Source organism: Heptranchias perlo, chromosome 16 (genome assembly GCF_035084215.1).
Source record: "Heptranchias perlo isolate sHepPer1 chromosome 16, sHepPer1.hap1, whole genome shotgun sequence".
Lineage (NCBI taxonomy): Eukaryota > Metazoa > Chordata > Chondrichthyes > Hexanchiformes > Hexanchidae > Heptranchias > Heptranchias perlo.
The window spans coordinates 18,974,879-18,994,815 of NC_090340.1; the positions used below are offsets into that span (position 1 = coordinate 18,974,879).

Genomic DNA, 19,937 nt, shown 5'->3' on the forward strand with positions numbered 1-19,937 from the left:
ATCCCTGACTTTCATTGCTCCACCGTTGGCGGCCACGCCTTCAGCTGCCTAGACCCTAAACTCTGGAATTCCCTCTCTAGACCTCACCGCCTCTCTACCCTCCTTTTAAGACGCTCTTTATAACCTACCTCTTTGACCAAGCTTTTGGTCACCTGACCTAATATATCTGTGGCTTGGTTTCAAATTTTGTCTGATAACGCTCCTGTGAAGCATCTGGAGATGTTTTACAACGTTAAAGGCACTGCATAAATGCAAATTGTTTTATTGACACTTGGTTTTGTCATTTTCTCTGATCTCAACTAGAGCTTCTATATCTCCTCCATTACGAAAGCTGCCTCCAGGGTTGGTTTCCTCCTTCATGTTAAATATTTCAGTACTAATTGTCAAACAGGAGTAGACCTCCTAGCTTCCCACAAATTTACCTTGATGCATTTCCTAATCTAGCCCTGGACTCTAATTGTTGACAGGAACTTGACCCTTTTTGAACCCCATCATAGTTTCCTGTCCCACTGCCCTTGCTGTTTGTCCATTTCACATGCTTATTCTTTTACTGAAAAAAAAGGCTGAATTTCCATTTTCTGTAATTGTCCTTAATTTGAAACTTTGATCCTTTCTTGTTGCATTTCATACAAGCCATAGACTTTTTCTGAATCCCGTATATTCTTAAATATGTACTAGAAAATCACCCATGGTCACTTTTTTCAAGAGTGAATAGTCCCCAGGTAGCTAACCTCTGACTAACCTTTTAGAAGGATGAAATAGGGTGGGAGGAGGCTCGAGTGGAGCACAAACACCAGCATAGACCAGTTGGGCCAAATGGCCTGTTTCTGTGCTGTAAATTCTATGTAATAAAAATTAAAACTCCCTAATCTTTTTATACATTTTAAATATTGAGAATTATTTCTACCCCCAACATTTCCTTCAGCTGAGACTCTCATCTTCAAAATGAGTGTTCTCTGATTGGGTGAATAGCAATTCTGACAGCTGTTGACAATGAATGACTATATGCAGATTTGACCTGATTGTGTCGTTAGAATGCCCAGATTATCGGCGTCTTTTATAGTTAATTAATTGGGTAAGTAAAGTGGAGTGGGATGCACTACAGTTTGTGGAGAAATTGGCTGTCAGCAGTGAAGGGGTCATAACTGAGCAGTGTCCAGATCTTTTCTCTTGGGCCATTTTGGTGCAAACCGTGGAGCCCCACATCTAAAGTTTAAACGAATATTCCCATTAATTTGCATATATCCTAAGCTGCTGATGGGAACAGATCTGGGTGTTCAGCTGCAGAATGCATGAAAGAAAAAAGTTTAAAATTTGCTCCCAATTTTTTTTTTGATCTCAACCCTCTGATCCATTGCTAGCTCGTACCACATTCCTGAGTATCTGACATTCAAAGCTTTTCGTTACTGACGGCCCAAGTTTTTCTTAGTTGAGAGTTATCTAACCTAGACCTCCATGCCAAAAACCTTTCTAACAGTTCCCCATATTCCATGTAGAATTTTATGTCTGGTAAGGTATAGCTATCAGAAGTTGTTTATCTGGACGTAACTGGTTTGCAACAATAAAATTAACCCCAAAAATACCGAGAGTTGAGGTAAGCACAGCTTAAAAGAACCATAAATGTGACCGTTTCGCTATTTGGAGATTCTGTTGTCAAAGAACAGTAAAGGAGTTTTGTGCTCTGGATTTTAATTTTGTTGCATGGGTTTGGAATTTCATTCTCTCAATGTATACTGAATGCCACAAATTTGTCTGCATTTGCAATACTTATTTAATGGGTCTGCACAAAGTGTTCTGCAACACTGTACTGAAACTTTCCCGTTGTTCATCCTGCACTCTGCTGCTTATATTTCTTTGCTGGTTTTCTCTTGTTTTGAATATTGTAATGATTTGGTTTGGAGCTTGTTCCCCTTTCAATGTGGACATGTTCACCAGTGAGGAAGCAATGCTGAGATCAAACTATTCCAATCCAACAGACCCACAAGATTCAAACTGGAAGAAGTGGAGTAAGGAATATAAGCCCAAATAGAAACCACATTTAATGGGATGCATATCAGAGCTCACGGGCCATAATTTGGACACCACAATGATAAAAGAACTCAACTAAGCCACTTGGGGTTTGCAAAGCAATAGGCCCAGATGGAGTAAAAGCATATTGAACACACAGGGGTAACGGGTGGGTGCCTGTTTTACAAAATTCATTGGGCAAATGGGTGATTACGAAATATGTTCTAACTTGAAGTAAAAGGGAGAAAATTCCTGGGAATTGAGTCTTTAAGTAGTAATTGGCTATATAGGAAAAGGGAATAGAATTTGATAGTTATGGTTCTAAATGGACAGATTAATCCACCAGGAATCAGCTGAGATCCCCTACTATTCATAAGGTTGGCCCACGACATTAACATACCAGGAATGCCGAGGCAGAAGAGAAAGTTGGGTGAGAAATATTTGGAGACCTGCCAACACTTAGCAACTAAATAGATAAACATTAAATGGCATTTAATTTTTGGGAAAGATAGTGATTACACAGTGAAGGCCTTTTTCTAACTTTCAGCACTCCAAACACTTGTTCAAATAGCATCCAGTGATCAGAGAAGTGCCTGGAATTTACAACTTAAGTATTGTTTCCATGGCAACATTCCTTCACATTTAGCATTCAACAATTTTATTATCTGTATTTTGCAACATCACTAATCTTGAGATTTATTTCCACAGCCTGAATAGTTTATTTTTAATTGAGACACTTGGTGTAGCATGAAGGGCCATAATACAGGATGGCTGTCACATGGCAGATCTGAAATATAGGAGGACGTCTAAAAGACACCAGAAACCCAGGTAAGTACCTATAAGTGTTACTTCAAAATAGCATAGCAATAGGAAAGCGGTCTCTGTGTTTGGATCGGTGTTGCCAGGTTGTGTTGCAACAGCTGCTAAGACAATTAGAATGTTGCAGCTTCTAAGCAGATTTGTATTTCCTCAATCCAGGCAGCATCCTAGTAAATCTGTGTTGTACCCTCACTAAAGCTTCAATATTGTTCCTATAATGAGGAGCCCAATGCTTCACGTGTTACTCAAAGGTCTTAAGGGTTTATATAGGTTCATAATTACTTCTTCGCTTTTAATTCTATACGTTTTGTGATGAAACCTAGAATTCCTTTAGCTTTTTTCAGTCTTGTCAACTTGAGGTACTATCCTAATGTCCTGTGAACGTGTACTTCAAAATCTTTCTGCTCTTCCATAGCACTGAGCTTATATCTTGGCTCAGAGGTAGCACTCTTGCCTCAGTCAGAAGGTTGTGGGTTCAAGCCCCACTCGAAACTTGAGCACATAATCTAGGTTGACACTTCAGTGCAGTATTGAGGGAGTGCTGCATTGTCGGAGGTGCTGTCTTTTGGATGAGACACTGAATCGAGGGTCCCTTCTGCCCTCTCAGATGGACGTAAAAGATCCCATGGCACTATTCAAAGAAGAGCTGGGGAATTCTCTGTCCTGGCAACATTTATCCCTCAACCAATATCACTAACGCAGATTATCTGGTCACTTATCTCCTTGCTGTACGCAAATTGGCTGCTGCATTTCCCTATGTTACAACAATTGCACATCAAAAGTAGTTCATTGGCTGTAAAGCACTTTGTGACGTTCTGAGGTAGTGAAAGGCATTGTATAAATGCAAGTTTCTTGTATACTGAAAGGCAAATGAACATCTCAATTACTGTGGGTCAGCAACCATTTACAGTTTTATCAATTACAATGTTTGTCCACACAAATGCACCTGACATTGTAATAAAGCTCAAAATATATCTTTCAGCCCATCTGTAGCCAACCAAATTGAATAAAATGACCTGTAAGCAGCGAGGTATCAAGACATGTTTCCCGTGCAATTCGTTAGAAGCCAGTGCTACTGGTGTGTGTGTACAGTGGAAATTTCAAGCAAAGGGAGCCCATAAATATTGATTTGTTAGCTGACGATCTGTGGCATTGCACGTGTGGGAATCAAGACCTAGTTCAGTCTTCAGGTCAAGCGAATTTAGAGAGCAAGGATAATTGGACCAGGGCAAGAGAGGACTGCAATGCAGGAGGCCAGAGTGGAAAAGTACAGCAGGATGTTGGTAAGAGGGAAAGTAGAGTGGTGGAGAGAGGGGGAAAAGGGAAGGAGAGATTGATGGCTGGTGCGGAAGAGGCCATCTATGCCTTAACTAATTTGTGTCTCTACCGTTCAGGTACGCCATTTAAAAATAAATAATATTTATTAATACTTGATGTATGGTAAGAAGCTTGGACATTTAAAAATAAATTTTATATTTATTCATGAGTCATTAGGAATTAAAAGGATGGCAGACCGGCCAACCAGCGGGTGTGGGAAGCAATAGGAACTGACAATAGCCTCACGCCAACCACTCAGCCCTGATAAGTCCAGAAGTGGGAATGGTGGCTGATGTTCCCTTCACACCACCTTCAATGGCACAGCCTTCAGCTGTCTGAGCCTATAGTTTGGAATGCTCGTCCTAAACAGTCAGCATGCTACCTTTTTTTAGAAGCGCCCTTAAAATCTACCTCTTCGATCTTGCGTTTGGCCTTTACCCCAATGCTTCTCCCACTATTGCTCTGTGTCCAGTTATTTTTTCCACCTCTGGCAAGTTTTATTTTGATAAATGTGCTATTAAAGTACAAGATGTGAATTGTAGCACTCTCAGTGCTAAGATCAACTAACTCAGCACTGCCGAGGAATCAAACCTGGGACCTCCCTCTGTTCCATGCTTTCTTTACCAAATGAGCCATCGGGGAGTTCTTTAAAGATTTATAAGCAAATTTTAAAAAAATGACGCTGATTGCAAACCTGTTTAAACGTACAGAAATGTGCATTTTGAGGCATGATCTTCATTTAAAATATGCTTCTAAATCACTCTCCATGATAAAAGTGTAACACCACTCACTGAAAGAGAATCCAGTGAGTGGATAAGTGCCTCGCACTTGTGGATTATTTCCATGGTAACATTCTTTGACATAAAGCACTCAAGGCAATTTTGTTCTACAATATATTTGTTATACCATCAAAGTGAAAGTAGCTGCATTGTTCTCCCCGGTTAAACAGATTACAGACAGTAATAAGACTTGAGGGTTGAGTTTCTGCTTTGGGTGAAATTGGGAAATCATGCCCAAAATATGCTTGAAATTGTGATAGCTAGGTTAGGCTCCAAGTTTATACTAAAATTAATTTGTATAATCACAAACATAAGATCTTATGAACCAGCGCAATCGGACAGCTTAAAAGAACGTAATCGTTTATTTTCTTTTCCTTTCCATTGATAGGTATTCCTTGATGTATTTGAGTGGTAACCAGGTGCAGGTTTATTAATACAGCTGAAAATGGGCTGTACCAGCTTTTTAATAAGGGTGTCCAATCCTCCACCCGTGAGTAACCTGATTTTAAAAATACTGAAAATGACTTTTTAAAAAAAAACTATACTGAACAATTTAATAGTTTCATTGGTGTACAATAGTCAGTTTCTTAGTAATTAAATATTTTTTGATTATGAAAGAACTTTTAAAATGTGCCGACTAGTGTCTGTGTGCCTAAGGAAATGAGTGCAATTTGATGAGGTTTCCTGAACCAGCGCAATTGGTGGAATCTCGCAATTTTGACCTGGGGACGAGGCCAGTTTTGTGAGCAGAGCCTGATTCGGGCAAATTGAATCTTGAACCAGTGTAAAAGATGACTAAAGATATACGGAGCGAAATTGGGCTGTTTAGCGCCTGTTTTTCAGGCGCTAGGTGGCCAGCTAAGCCTCGAATGGGGTCAGAGATGCGTATGCACATTCCAACGGGAAGTGCGCAGGCCGCCGTCTTGGTAAAGGGGTTTGCGCGCACGCCGAACGACCACCAGCGTGGTCTGCACTTATGATGCGAATCAGGGTGCAAAGCTGATTTAAGGGGACCGCTGTTATTTTGGAACTCCACACTCCATCGAACACACTGTCTTAACCTCGCACAGCTGAACGTTACTTAAAGGGCCTGAAGGACCCCATCCCCACCAACGCTATTTAAAGGGATCATGCAGGAGTTACAGGTTAGTTGCTGGATTATTTCTTCTGTCTGCTGGTGCATTTGTACATGTTTTTGGAGGTTCCCTATACTTGGATAAAGTTTCAATACTCTACAGGGAGTGGGTTGGCTGGCTGAAGGGCAACAGCAAGGGCACTGGTGGAGTGGCAGGGGTGGGAGTGGGAATGCTGTCATCCTGAGACAGGACAGCAGGTTCGTGTACCATGGAGTCAATGCCACTTGCTGCCTGCTGTTGTGCGCTACCTTTTCCTGCAAGAAAGAGGGAAGTGTGTCAGTGAGTGTCCTGCAAGATGTTTGAGTGATGTGGCTGTCATGGTTGAATAGCTGCCAGTGTGTGTGGCTTGCAACAGTGTGTGCAGGTGAGATAAAGCTTATGATTTGAACAGTTGAGTAGGTGGGTTATGGAGATGTGGTGCATTGAGCAGTGGATGAGGCTAGTGCTGCAATTGGTACGAAGCTTGAACTCATTCACCTTGACAATTCGTTTTACATCATTGAACTTCTTCCTGCACTGCATTTGTATTCTTGGAGCTTTGCTCCTGGCATTTACCTCCTCCCCTACTCCTTCCCACTGCCTCTTCAGCATTTGTCTGGAGGGCTTCCTGCTCTTCCCAACAACTCCGTGGATACAGGATGCCCCTCCTTTTCATCACCTCTTGCACCAAGGTCTCCAGTGGATTATCAGAGAACCTTGGTGCATGCTCTCTCCCAGGCACAGTTATTCTTCAAAGTATCACGGCATAGATTCAGTTTTGAAACGACTCCCACCACTTCTTGCAGCCACAATGCACCTCCCCTTTAAGAAGTGCAGGCTACCTTTAAGCAGCGCGAGCCACTCGTGATATCGGGGCCCTCTGCTGATGCGTGCAGCAAATCAACAGCGCAGGTAGAGCTGGTTGCTCGCAGCAGTCATTTAAAACAGCAGGCAGCACAAATGTAACATACTGCGTGCATCACTATGAACGGTCGCAGGTTAATTGCACACTGCACTCCCTGTGCCTGTTTTCAGGGGTTATCTAGTTTAACCCCCACAGAGATTAAAATGAAACAGAAAAAGAAGGCTTATGACAAATGTACGGTTCATAATACAGAAAGTACAGAGGAGATTTTAAAAAAGGAAATGAGGGGCAAAGAGAGTACGAGAATAGATTAGCGGCTAACATAAAAGGGATCCCAAAGTCTCTTATAAACACAAATAGTAAAAAGGTAGTCAAAGGAAAGGTGGGACCGATGAGGGACTAAAAGATGATCTTGTGTAGGCAAAGGGCATGGCTAAGGTATTAAATGAATATTTTGCATTGGTATTCACTAGAGAAGAGGATGCTGCCATTGTAGCAGTAAAGGAGGAAGTAGTAGCGACATTGGATAGGATAAAAATAAATAAAGGTACTTAAAAGAATGGCAGCACTCAAAGTAGAAAAGTCACCCTGTCTAGATGGGATGTATCCTAGGTTGCTGAGAGAGGTAAGGGTGGAAATTGTGGAGGCTCTGACCACAATCTTCTAATCCTCCTTGGACATGGGGATGGTGCCAGAGGACTGCAAATGTTAAAACCCTGTTCAAAAAAGGGGAGAATGATAAACCCGGCAATTACAGGCCAGTCAGCCTAACGTCAGTGGTGGGGAAACTTTGAGGCAATAATCCAGGACAAAATTAATTGGCATTTGGAAAGCTATGGGCTAATAGATAAGTCTGCACGGATTTGTTGAAGGAAAATAGTGATTGACTAACTTGATTGAGTTCTTTGATATGTATATGTACTTTCAAAAGGCATTTGATAAGGTACCACATAATAGACTTGTTAGCAAAATTAAAGCCCATGGGATTAAAGGGACAGTGGCAGTGTGGATACAAAATTGGCTAAGGGACAGAAAACGGAAGTGGTGAACATTTGTTTTTCAGACTGGAGGGAAGTATATAGTGGTGTTCCCCAGGGGTCGGTATTAGGACCACTGCTCTTTTTGATATATATTAATGACCTGGACTTGGGTATAAAAGGGTATAATTTCAAAGTTTGCAGTTAACACGAAACTCGGAAATGTAGTAAACAATGTGGAGGATAGTAACAGACTTCAGGAGGACATAGACAGCCTAGTGACATGGCAGATGAAATTTAAAGCAAAGAACTGTGAAGTGATACATTTTGGTGGGAAGAATGAGGAAAGACAATATAAACTAAATGGTACAATTTTAAAGGGAGTGCAGAAGCAGAGACCTGGTGGTGTATGTACACATCTTTGAAGGTGGCAGGACAAGTCGAGAAGGCTGTTGAAAAGCATATGGGATCCTGGGCTTTATTAATAGAAGCAAAAAGTACAAAAGCAAGGAAGTGATGTTAAACCTTTATAAAACACTGGTTAGGCCTCAGCTGGAGTATTGTGTTTAATTCTGGGCACCACACTTTAGGAAGGATGTCAAGGGAAGAGATTTACTAGAATGGTACCAAGGCTTGGATGGAGAGAAATTTGTTGAGTGTATTCAGGAGGAATTTCTCATTCAGTATGTGGATGGCCCGACTAGAGAGGGGGCAAAACTTGACCTCCTCTTGGGAAATAAGGAAGGGCAGGTGACAGAAGTGTTAGTGAGGGATCACTTTGGGACCAGTGATCATAATTCCATTAGTTTTAAGATAGCTATGGAGAAGGATAGGTCTGGCCCAAAAGTTAAAATTCTAAATTGGGGAAAGGCCAATTTTGATGGTATTAGACAGGAACTTTCAGAAGTTGATTGGGAGAGTCTGTTGGCAGGCAAAGGGATGTCTGGTAAGTGGGAGGCTTTCAAAAGTGTGTTAACCAGGGTTCAGGGTAAGCACATTCCTTATAAAGTGAAGGGCAAGGCTGGTAGAAGTAGGGAACCTTGGATGACTCGGGAGATTGAGGCACTAGTCAAAAATAAGAAGGAGGCATATGACATGCATAGGCAGCTGGGATCAAGTGAATCCCTTGAAGAGTATAGAGATTGCCGGAGTAGAGTTAAGAGAGAAATCAGGAGGGCAAAAAGGGGATATGAGATTGCTTTGGCAGATCAGGCAAAGGTGAATCCAAAGAGCTTCTACAAATACATAAAGGGCAAAAGGGTAACTAGGGAGAGAGTAGGGCCTCTTAAGGATCAACAAGGTCATCTATGTGCGGAACCACAAGAGATGGGTGAGATCCTGAATGAATATTTCACATCGGTATTTACGGTTGAGAAAGGCATGGATGTTAGGGAACTTGGGGAAATAAATAGTGATGTCTTGAGGAGTGTACATATTACAGAGAGGGAGGTGCTGGAAGTCTTAACGCGCATCAAGGTAGATAAATCTCCGGGACCTGATGAAATGTATCCCAGGACGTTATGGGAGGTTAGGGAGGAAATTGCGGGTCCCCTAGCAGAGATATTTGAATCATCCACCGCTACAGGTGAGGTGCCTGAAGATTGGAGGGTAGCAAATGTTGTGCCTTTGTTTAAGAAGGGCGGCAGGGAAAAGCCTGGGAACTACAGACCAGTGAGCCTGACATCTGTAGTGGGTAAGTTGTTAGAGGGTATTCTGAGGGACAGGATCTACAGGCATTTGGAGAGGCAGGGACTAATTAGGAACAGTCAGCATGGTTTTGTGAGAGGAAAATCATGTCTCACGAATTTGATTGAGTTTTTTGAAGGGGTAACCAAGAAGATAGATGAGGGCTGTGCAGTAGACGTGGTCTACATGGACTTCAGCAAAGCATTTGACAAGGTACCGCATGGTAGGTTGTTACATAAGGTTAAATCTCATGGGATCCAAGGTGAGGTAGCCAATTGGATACAAAATTGGCTTGACGACAGAAGACAGAGGGTGGTTGTCGAGGGTTGTTTTTCAAACTGGATGCCTGTGTCCAGCGGTGTGCCTCAGGGATCGGTGCTGGGTCCGCTGTTATTTGTTATTTATATTAATGATTTGGATGAGAATTTAGGAGGCATGGTTAGTAAGTTTGCAGATGACACCAAGATTGGTGGCATTGTGGACAGTGAAGAAGGTTATCTAGGATTGCAACGGGATCTTGATAAATTGGGCCAGTGGGCCGATGAATGGCAGATGGAGTTTAATTTAGATAAATGTGAGGTGATGCATTTTGGTAGATCGAATCGGGCCAGGACCTACTCCGTTAATGGTAGGGCGTTGGGGAGAGTTATAGAACAAAGAGATCTAGGAGTACAGATTCATAGCTCCTTGAAAGTGGAGTCACAGGTGGATAGGGTGGTGAAGAAGGCATTCGGCATGCTTGGTTTCATTGGTCAGAACATTGAATGCAGGAGTTGGGATGTCTTGTTGAAGTTGTACAGGGCATTGGTGAGGCCACACTTGGAGTACTGTGTACAGTTCTGGTCACCCTATTATAGAAAGGATATTATTAAACTAGAAAGAGTGCAGAAAAGATTTACTAGGATGCTACCGGGACTTGATGGTTTGACTTACAGGGAGAGGTTAGACAGACTGGGACTTTATTCCCTGGAGAGCAGGAGGTTAAGGGGTGATCTTATCGAAGTCTATAAAATAATGAGGGGCATAGATAAGGTCGATAGTCAAAATCTTTTCCCAAAGGTAGGGGAGTCTATAACGAGGGGGCACAGATTTAAGGTGAGAGGGGAGAGATACAAAAGGATCCAGAGGGGCAATTTTTTCACTCAAAGGGTGGTGAGTGTCTGGAACGAGCTGCCAGAGGCAGTAGTAGAGGCGGGTACAATTTTGTCTTTTAAAAAGCATTTGGACAGTTACATGGGGAAGATGGGAATCGAGGGATATGGTCCAAGTGCAGGCAATTGGGACTAGCTTAGTGGTATAAACTGGGCGACATGGACATGTTGGGCCGAAGGGCCTGTTTCCATGTTGTAACTTCTATGATTCTATGATTCTATGATGAGGGACTTCAGTGATGTGGAGAGACTGGAGAAGCTGGGGTTGTTCTCCTTTAGAGCAGAGAAGATTAAGGGGAGATTTGATAGGTGTTCAAATCATGAACAGTTTTGACAGAGTAAATAAGGAGAAACAGTTTCCAGTGGCAGAAGAGCCGATAATCAGAGGCGATAGATTCAAGGTGATCGGCAAAAGAACCAGAGGCAAAATGAGGAAACTTTTTTTTACGCAGCGGGTTGTAATGATCTGTAATGCACTGCCTGATTGGGTGGTGGATGCAGATTCAATAGTAACTGGAATTGGATAAATACTTGAAGGGGGAAAAAAATACTGGGCTATGGGGGAAAGAGTGGGGGAATGAGACTATTTGAATAGTTCTTCCATGGAGCTGGCACAGGCACGATGGGCCGAATGGAATGAAAAGATCATGGAAAACATGAATGTAAGTGGTCTTGGTCGTAATTCATGTTTAAGATTCCCCGTTCTTTTGCACTGGTTCAGCTGATTCCACCCGGATTGTGTTGATATAACTAGCGGAACAAGGTTATAACCAATTAACTCGGGCTAAGTTTAGAATTAAATTAATATACTGTTTCATTTAAGCACCCCACAATATTCCAACCTTGGTTCTGTTTTTTGTGACTGCAGTTTTCCGTGAGTTTTTGTTGCTCGTAAAAAATCTAAGTTCACAGGTGGAACTGTCATTCTCCTGTACTCTGGAATTCTCTTCCTAAGCCCTTCCACCTTGCTACATCGCTCCCTAATTTCAAAAGCCTTCCCAAAATAAGATAATTGGCAAAAGAACCAGAGAGGAGCTGAGAGATTTTTTTTTACAGTGAGTTATGATCTGGAATGCACTGCTTGAAAGGGTGGTGGAAGCAGATTCAGTAGTAACTTTCAAAAGGTAATTGCATGTATACTTGAAAAGGAAAAAAAATGCAGGGCTATGAGGAAAGAGCAGGGGAATGGGACTAATTGGATAGAGCTGGCACAGGCACAATGGGCCAAATGGCCTCTTTCTGTGCTGCACGATTCTAAAAACTTATTTCTTCAACCACCTCTTCCAACAGTGCTTTCACCCTGACTCAATGTCCTCTCAGCTGGATGCGATGACAGTTTTTAAAAAAGGGGGACTTCATTGCTTTTAAAGGGCCACTGATTTCTGGTGTAGAAATCTTACAATAAATTTATAACCTCTGCCCCCATTTTTTTTTTCTTGGTGTCCAATTCCATTATAAGGTGCCTGGGTGATTCACAATGTCAAAGACGCTGTATAGGAAGTGAGGGTTACAACATGCTGATGTGTAGTAATATTAACCCAGCAAGATGAATTAATTGACATTTTATAAACTCAAGTTTAATTAGACAAAAGGTTGCAATTGATTACTAGGGAATACAATGAGCACGCAGCATTCTCAGCAGGTGTAAGTACTCCTTTTCTGCAGTTGGCCTGACTGAGGGCATTGAGTGAGAGTGAAACTGAAAGAGAATCAGTGAGTTTGGGGAAACTCCAAGCAAAGGAAGTCCAGAATTATTGATCTAAAAAACATTTTTGACACTTACAAAATAATAAAGCAACAAAACTTATTGCTCTATTGCCATGAATCAGGGAATGTATCATGCCCAAGATCCTAAAATAATCTTGAACACTTTGCTTAAATACCAGATGAAGTTTGTGCTGTGATAGTGAGTTTTAATTGTACCTAATTTAGATTATTAGTTACTTGGTGTTTTACAGTTTGGAATGGTCATCGTTATCAACAGTGTAATGGCATGATATAAAATTACTGATTATTTTTGGGCTCTGTTCACAGTCTTAGTGGAATATCTTGCATGATGCCTTCATCAGGCAACAGTGTCCCTTTAAATGCAGGGCATTGAGTCAGAATGAAACTGCAAAGGAACGAAAGTGAGTTTGGGGAATTTGAAGCAGTGACCACTGAACAAACATTCGACATTTTAAATTTAGCAGCAGCATCAAGAGAATGGAAATCATCGTTTATGAACCAGCTAGTAAAAGATTTCAGTTTGTCACTGCAGCCAGTTTGGAGACAGGTAAAAACTACTCTGCAGATGGTCTAGAACTGAGTTGCTAATTGTAAGGTTTGCCTTGCATGTTTTTTGTGACAGTTGGTAATATATATTTTAAAGAAAAAATACTCCCCGGACTTGTTTGCAACAAGAGTGACAGGAATGATCATCCCACAAAGTGGAGTAGGAAAAGAATTGTACAATAGGAGACTCTATTTTTAAATGAGCTCATGCCTGTGTATTCTGATAAGTGGTTGCTTACATCAAACTAATAGTTAATTATGTGTGATAAGTATACTGCTTTCCTGATGCCGCATACTTAGCTCACTAACAGTTATTGCCATGTAACGGGAATGGACATAGCTTCTGTGCTGCTTAGTTCCCAACCTGAGCTGTGTTGAGTGGAGGCCTTAATGGTGGGGCTTGGGAGGCAGGGGGAAGAGAGATACTTGAAAGGAAGAATTCTGTTTTGACTGTCCTTGGCAACTCCTAAAAGTAGGTTTGAGAAAGCATTGGGGCAATCTGGCAGTATGCTCTGTGTTTGTCCTTTTGGTTGCAAGTTGGTCAACTTAGATGGATGGAGTAAACTTACTGGAGTGGGACTTAATCAAAAATATCTCCCCGGAAAAGAAACAGTTTAAAATAAGTGCATCCAGCTTCTGATGGGTGCTAACAGTGCTCATTTTATAACTTATTTTGCCATAATGGATGTGACTCATTTCTAACTTCCAGCTTGGTCTGTCATTTTTTTTTGGAAATATTTAAAGGGACACTTTTGCTTGGTAACATGATGTGCTTTGCAGAGTTTGTGAAGGGGGCAGAATGCAGTAACGTGATCATGTATCCTAGATCATAGTGACATGATGTGTGATGCCGTAGTTCAGTGTGTAATCAGACTGATCAGCTTTATTCATTATAGGGGATACATAGCTTCAGATACAGGGAGCCCTGAAGAAGGAATTTGTAATCTGGGATTTTACTTTACACTGCAATCTCCATAAGCAGCTGTGTCAGGCTGAGGGACTGCCTCTCCATCTACCCCCAGTGTCCTTCTGTCTATCTCTCTCCCTTTCTCTACAAAATCTAAGTTGCATTGAGTGGGGAGGTGCTCAGTGAATAATTAGCAACATTGGGAGCATGTCTTCCTGCTCCCTGAAGACTCCAGAAAGACCCTAAAGTCCCCCTATTCCAGCATTCAATTGCTCCTTAAATGAATCCCAGGGTTGTTACCTTCGCTGATCTATCTGGCAGTCCTTTTTCAAGTGTTGATCACCTTTTTGTGTGAAGAAATTTCTGAGCAGTTCTAAATTTACTAGTTTGAACCTCTGGCTCCTTGTACTACCCTCAAATTAGTTTAAAATAATATTCCTAACCTATCTTTTTTTTCATTCCATTAAATATTTTGTCTGCTGCTTCAAGGTCATCTCTCGCATGTCTCCTCATGGATAGAAAAGCCCAGGATTCTCCAGGCTTTCTTCATAATTCAGACCATCAACACTAGGGATCAGCCTCATTGCTCTTTCTGCAATGGATCCAGTGCTTGAATGTCTCGCTGACCAAAACTGAACAGTTTAGTCATGATTTTCTTTGACTTGTATTCTACTGTTTTGGCTACGTAGTTCAACATTCTATTGGCTTTGTTGACTGCTGCTCTGCATTGGTTAGACATGTTGAGCATCAAGTCTGCTAAGATTCCTATGTCTCTTTCAACGTCACCCGTGGCTATTTCAACACCCTTTATGCTGTACATACACCACCCATTTTCCTTGTGTGCAGCACTTTATACTCATTTGCACTAAATTCCTTCTGTTATTGTGCTGCCCACACACGTATTTTCTTCAAATCATTCTGTACTTTGAGCTGCCTCTTCCTATTCCAGTGCCCCTCCCGTATGGTATTGGCTGCAAATCTGACCAACTTGCATTGAGTTTCTGAATCAAAGCAAATTAGAAATGATAGTAGTCCCAATAGTGTGCCTGTTGCTATGCCACTCTTTCCCCCCCCCTCCCCTCCCCATCACTGGTAAGCAAAAAATACAAGTTTCAGTTTAGTAGAGATGTGCTGACTGGAGACTGCATTGGGCCTTAATAGTGGGGAGAAGGGAAGAGGAAGAGGAAATCAGAGGGAAGATTCCTAACTTGGCTCTCTATGGCATCGCTGAATGGCCCCAAGTACCGACAGCCAACATATCCAAATAGTCACATTGTTTATGAAGAGTTTGCAATGAGACTGGTTAAGGCAAAGGAACTGTGGATGTCTGACTACATCTGAATGAAAATTTAGGCTTTACTATTTTCAGCTAAGCAGCTTCCAGCTGATTTCAGTTCGAAGTTCAGTGCTCAGATTTTCAAGTGTTTTAATTAATTATGAATTATTTATTTATTTCAAGCTACGTCTGTTCTGTTTTGTAGGAGGACACAAGGCATCCTGCGGCCATTTGGTAAGGTCCAAGGGTCTGAATGAATGGTGTAAGGCACTTCTAAATGAGGTGAGTTCATAGGTCAGAATTCATTTCAAGTGCTGGACACATGGACTTGCAGCTTCAAGGCTGGTCTGTTACAGTGGAGAGGGTAGATGATAGAAGGGAAAACGACTTGTTTTGCCCTAGTTCACCACTTCATTTCTCCACATCCCCTTCAGTCATCTTTATGGCCTTGGAGTAAATTGCCAAAGTATGGACGAAACCAGGGCACGGATTAGAGAGGGAATGGGTCAAGTATGTAGTCTCATTCAGTCCAATATTTTCAATGTTGGGGAAGATAGACAGCAACTCCATCAGGACCACTGATATGCCAATTGAAATGTTCTCCTAGGAGGATTAATATTCCATGCCTAAGATTACTTAGAACCTTGTATTGCATTGCTAGTGATGCATTTCAGCTGCAATATAACTGGAAACAATGCAACATTGTTAATAAACTATCCCATAATGTGGTGCCAAGATATTAACTGTACGCGCACTCGCAAAACAAGTGTGAGCGGGTACTTTCAAAATATAACCTGTGGGACTGCAGGCTAGTCTTCTGAAGCTTTGTTGGTACCTGGTACCTGGTCGCTGCTTTGCTGAGCTCCTTGTACTCGATGTATCCTTCCTCAATATTGCATCATAGAAAGGCCAGTCGCTGCAACAAAATTGTTAACTTCCTGAGGACATGAAGGGTGCTATTTAAATGCAAGTTCATTCATCTTTCTTTCAAATATACCTCCTCACACCCATTCCATATTGATAGCAAAATAATGACTGCAGCAGGTGATATGCCATGAGATGTTCTTGCCTTTTAAATATGTAAGGGCTCTGAGTACCTCAGTCAGATTACACCTCCTGATGTACATTCTCTATGAATTGTCTGAACAGCTCCATTAGATTCCAGCCCGTAATTCTTAAGGTTTCCATTGCTCTGTATACAATAAAATGTGAGACCCTGGATTAGTTCAGTCTACATCTTAACCTGGTGTATTCGTTATCTATCTCTCATCATAAGTGGTGCACAGAAGATAGTTACAAGAATTTGAGTTCTGGTAGCGTTTCATTTTTGACCATTTGGGCCTGGATGAACTAAGAACGATGGGATGCAGCACCTTTTAATCCAACAGTTGATTCTTTGTAGGGTCGGTTCACGTTTAATTGCCCCAAGTGTGCAAAGGAGTGGCCCTGGCAGGAAGTGCGGCAACTTGCCCGGTTGAGCAAGGGGGAATGCGGACCTTGTGAAGAGCAGCTTGGCAGGATTATGACACCAAAGGCGGAGTTGTACCAAAAGGTAATTGTCGTGTGTTTTAGGATTTTTTAATCTTTTTTCTTCACAGAAATTATTTAGAATGGAGGTATGTTTGTGTTTTAAAGCCAAGTGAATTCATACAGCTTTAAAATAAAGCTGCAGGCATTGTAGCTGTTTATTAAAGTTAGATGAGTTAGTTTGTGGAATGTTATGGCCTACAGTCTACTTCACACTGAGACAATGAGGGTCAATTGTCTCGTCCTAGGCCCATTAAGCCAGGGTGGCCTCTAGTCCTGTTAATAGCGGGAGATACTTTTAATCCACACCCAAAGAGTGGAGGAGAGGGAGCTGGTCTTGTATACTGGGAAATCACTGAATGGAAAAGATGTTTGATGGACAATCCTCTCTCGCTGGCTGGTTACACACAAGGACAAAGAGACACGGGGGCAGTGAGTAAAACCAGCTAACTCTGAGGGGGCAGCTCGACCTGACGAGGGGGAATTTACCTATCCCTAGCCCACAACCAGTTAGAATCAGCGAAACTAACCAGAAAAATTCAAGTGAGCTTGCTAATAGGGATTACATGACCTATTTCCTGCTCTCATGGAGGGTTAAGCAGTTTTTGGAAGTGTAAAGGACATCAAACTGTTCCAGTTGGAATAGAAATCTGAAACACTCTCCTCCAAAAGGCTGTGGATGCTGGGACAATTGGAGCTTTCAAGACTGAGATCGCTAGATTTTATTAGGTAAGGATATCTAGGATATAAAGCTAAGGTGGGTAAATGGAATTGAGGTACAGATCAGCCATGATCTAACTGAATGGCAGAACAGGCTCGAGAGGCTGTATGGCCCACTTCTGCTCCTGTGTTCCTATCAATAATTAGCACAATAGCAGAGAAATCTGTAATCCATGATGCCAAAATCAGGAACGGGATCAGTGGGCTAATGTGGAGTAGTCCTGTGTGGTGAAACAGGAGATGTCGAGCTGAGGAAACCAAGCCAAAATGTAAAAGATACAGTTCTTAATTTTTCAGTTCTAAACGCATTTTCCCCCAATTCACACCCCTAACATAATAGATACATTTGTGTCACTAATCCATTTTCTTATTTTGTCCCTCAGTGTCCAGACTGCAGTCTCTATGTACAAAGAATGGATCTGGAGAAGCTGTGTGTTCAGTGTCTGCCTTGCTCAGAAAGATCGAAGAAAGTCTTTCAGTTCTGCTGGGACTGTGTGAGGGAGTGGAAGAGTACTGATGTGCAGAGTGACAGCTGTGGTAATGAATCCTGCAGTCTGACCGCACTGCTTCTGGGCTGCAGTACAATCGAAGACAAGGCTAGTGTAGTGTATGGATGTCCCAAAGTGCGGGCCTGCCCCAACTGTGAGGTATTAGCAGAGCACTGCAGGAAAGGCTGCCCAAGTGTATTGTGTCCGAATTGCAATCATGTATTTTGTTACCGGTGCCTTGAGTTAAATGGATGTCATAGAGAAAGACCAGCTGGTTTAACACTTTGCCCTATAGTTGAAAGGCAAAAGCTGACAGGCAAGATGGCCTACAGTAAAAGACGTAACCTGCAGGATGAGGATGCACTTCGAATACTGGCTCACAATTTACGTCGGTTGCAATCAGCAGAAAGAGATGCCGTTCGCCCAGAGCAGCAAAGAAATGAAAACTCGTGTGTCACTTTTTAAACCTTGTGTTTCAGAAGCTCCTGTTTGACATCTCCATTGATCGAGTAGAAACTTCATATGATGTGACAGCCAGGAGTAATCTTTATCCCTTGCTACCTTTTACAGATTTTTTTTTTTAATATTCTTTTCCCCACCCCCTGATGCTCTTGACTCTTGTTTGGATACTTTCCAGCCAGAAGTCCCCCTATTCCCTTTCCTAAGTGGCCATTCCTCATTCATAGGCCTAGAAAGAAAAAAAGAAGCAGCTGCAAGGGGGATGAGGGGGGTTGGGGGGTTGGGGGGGGGGGGCAGCCTCCACCCACCTGTCACTCAGTGCTCCAGAAAAGATGTCGGACAGGCCGCTTTGCCAAACGTCATCACATAAGGCCCTCAATTAAGCAGTCAGTGAAGCCTGTTACATGGCTTGGACCTTGGATGTCTAGAACAATAGGGTGGCCCGCACCATACAGGCTGCTACTGTGTAGATCCTTCCACCATGCTGAAAGCTGATGTCCATTGTAAAATTGATGGTCATATATCCAGGACTCATTGTCTACCATGACTGGGTTATATAGAGGCCAGCAGCTGCTGCTGAAACTCCATATCTCTAACTGGTGGTAAACCACTATTCAGTGCAGTGCAATGTGTGTTCTGGTCAAGAGGATGGTGACAATGCACTTGCACAGTTTTAGTGAGCTGTCCTGCTCACCACGCTGCTCATGAGGAATTTCTGTTCGAACCCTCCATGTTTGTGGAGGGTTCGAACCCACGTTTGCCTAGTGACCACCTATTGTGTGTCCTCAGGAGGAGGGGAGAGAGGTAAGCAGGGTCTCTATGGGGTCAGAAAGGATCCAGATGACATGCCTGGAGATAGATGTTCAGAACCAGACTATACATTCCATAGTGGATTTCTCTTGTTTGGAGATTTAAACATGGTGATGAGATTCCATGCACATCAGACACTGGCTGACCAAAAGCAAGCTCAACTCTACAGCTCTTCAATTTTGTCTCTGCTGCTCTTTCTTTCTTTCCCATTCTCGGGCTTTTTAAAATTTTTCAGTTGAAAAGAATTCTTGCCCCTCTTTTAATTGTGACCCCCTTAAACAATTTGAATGAACATGCTGGAGTTTCATTGTGCTGCTTTGGGCATCAGGGAGATACTTTGTGGAATTTCTCTTTGGGCTATTAAGCAGGGTAGAATTTATGATCGGGCAAATCGTATGTAGTCTATAGAAGGTGCGAGCTGGATGGGCTTTTCTATTCTGTCCTCTTCTGCTTCAACAACCTTTCACTAGTTTTATAGTCATTGTCATAGAATCATAGAATGATACAGCACAGAAGGAGGCCGTTCGGCCCATTATGCCTGTGCCGGCTCTTTGAAAGAGCTATCCAATTAGTCCCATAGCCCTGCAAATTATTCCCCTTCAAGTATTTATCCAATTCCCTTTTGAAAGTTATTGAATCTGCTTCCACCACCCCTTCAGGCCGTGCATTCCAGATCATAACAACTCGCTGCATAAATTTTCTTTTCCTCATGCCGCCTCTGGTTCTTTTACCAAATACCTTAAATCTGTGTCCTCTGGTC

The 19,937-nt window shown here is 42.2% G+C and overlaps 1 protein-coding gene across 2 annotated transcripts; it reads left to right on the forward strand.

Moving 5' to 3' along the window:
• Window positions 1-2,754: 2,754 nt before the first annotated feature.
• LOC137333273 (E3 ubiquitin-protein ligase RNF144A-like) lies at window positions 2,755-18,613 on the forward strand. 2 transcript variants are annotated; one of them, XR_010965833.1, is made up of 5 exons: window positions 2,755-2,835; window positions 5,311-5,412; window positions 15,379-15,455; window positions 16,576-16,725; window positions 17,804-18,613. XR_010965833.1 is itself a non-coding variant. In XM_067997437.1 (4 exons), the coding sequence occupies exons 1-4, from the start codon at window positions 12,922-12,924 to the stop codon at window positions 18,371-18,373; spliced, it is 867 nt and encodes a 288-aa protein (XP_067853538.1). In that variant the 5' UTR covers window positions 12,906-12,921; the 3' UTR covers window positions 18,374-18,613. The 2 variants fall into 2 exon arrangements, 1 of the variants encoding a protein (XP_067853538.1); XM_067997437.1 differs by lacking the exons at window positions 2,755-2,835; window positions 5,311-5,412 and adding an exon at window positions 12,906-12,991.
• Window positions 18,614-19,937: the final 1,324 nt, after the last annotated feature.

Coding starts and splice junctions, on each gene's coding strand:
- LOC137333273 (XM_067997437.1), top strand. CDS start 12,922: ATGGAAATCATCGTTTATGAACCAGCTAGTAAAAGATTTCAGTTTGTC. Junction 12,992..15,378: donor TGCAGCCAGTTTGGAGACAG/GTAAAAACTACT, acceptor TCTGTTTTGTAG/GAGGACACAAGGCATCCTGC. Junction 15,456..16,575: donor GTAAGGCACTTCTAAATGAG/GTGAGTTCATAG, acceptor GATTCTTTGTAG/GGTCGGTTCACGTTTAATTG.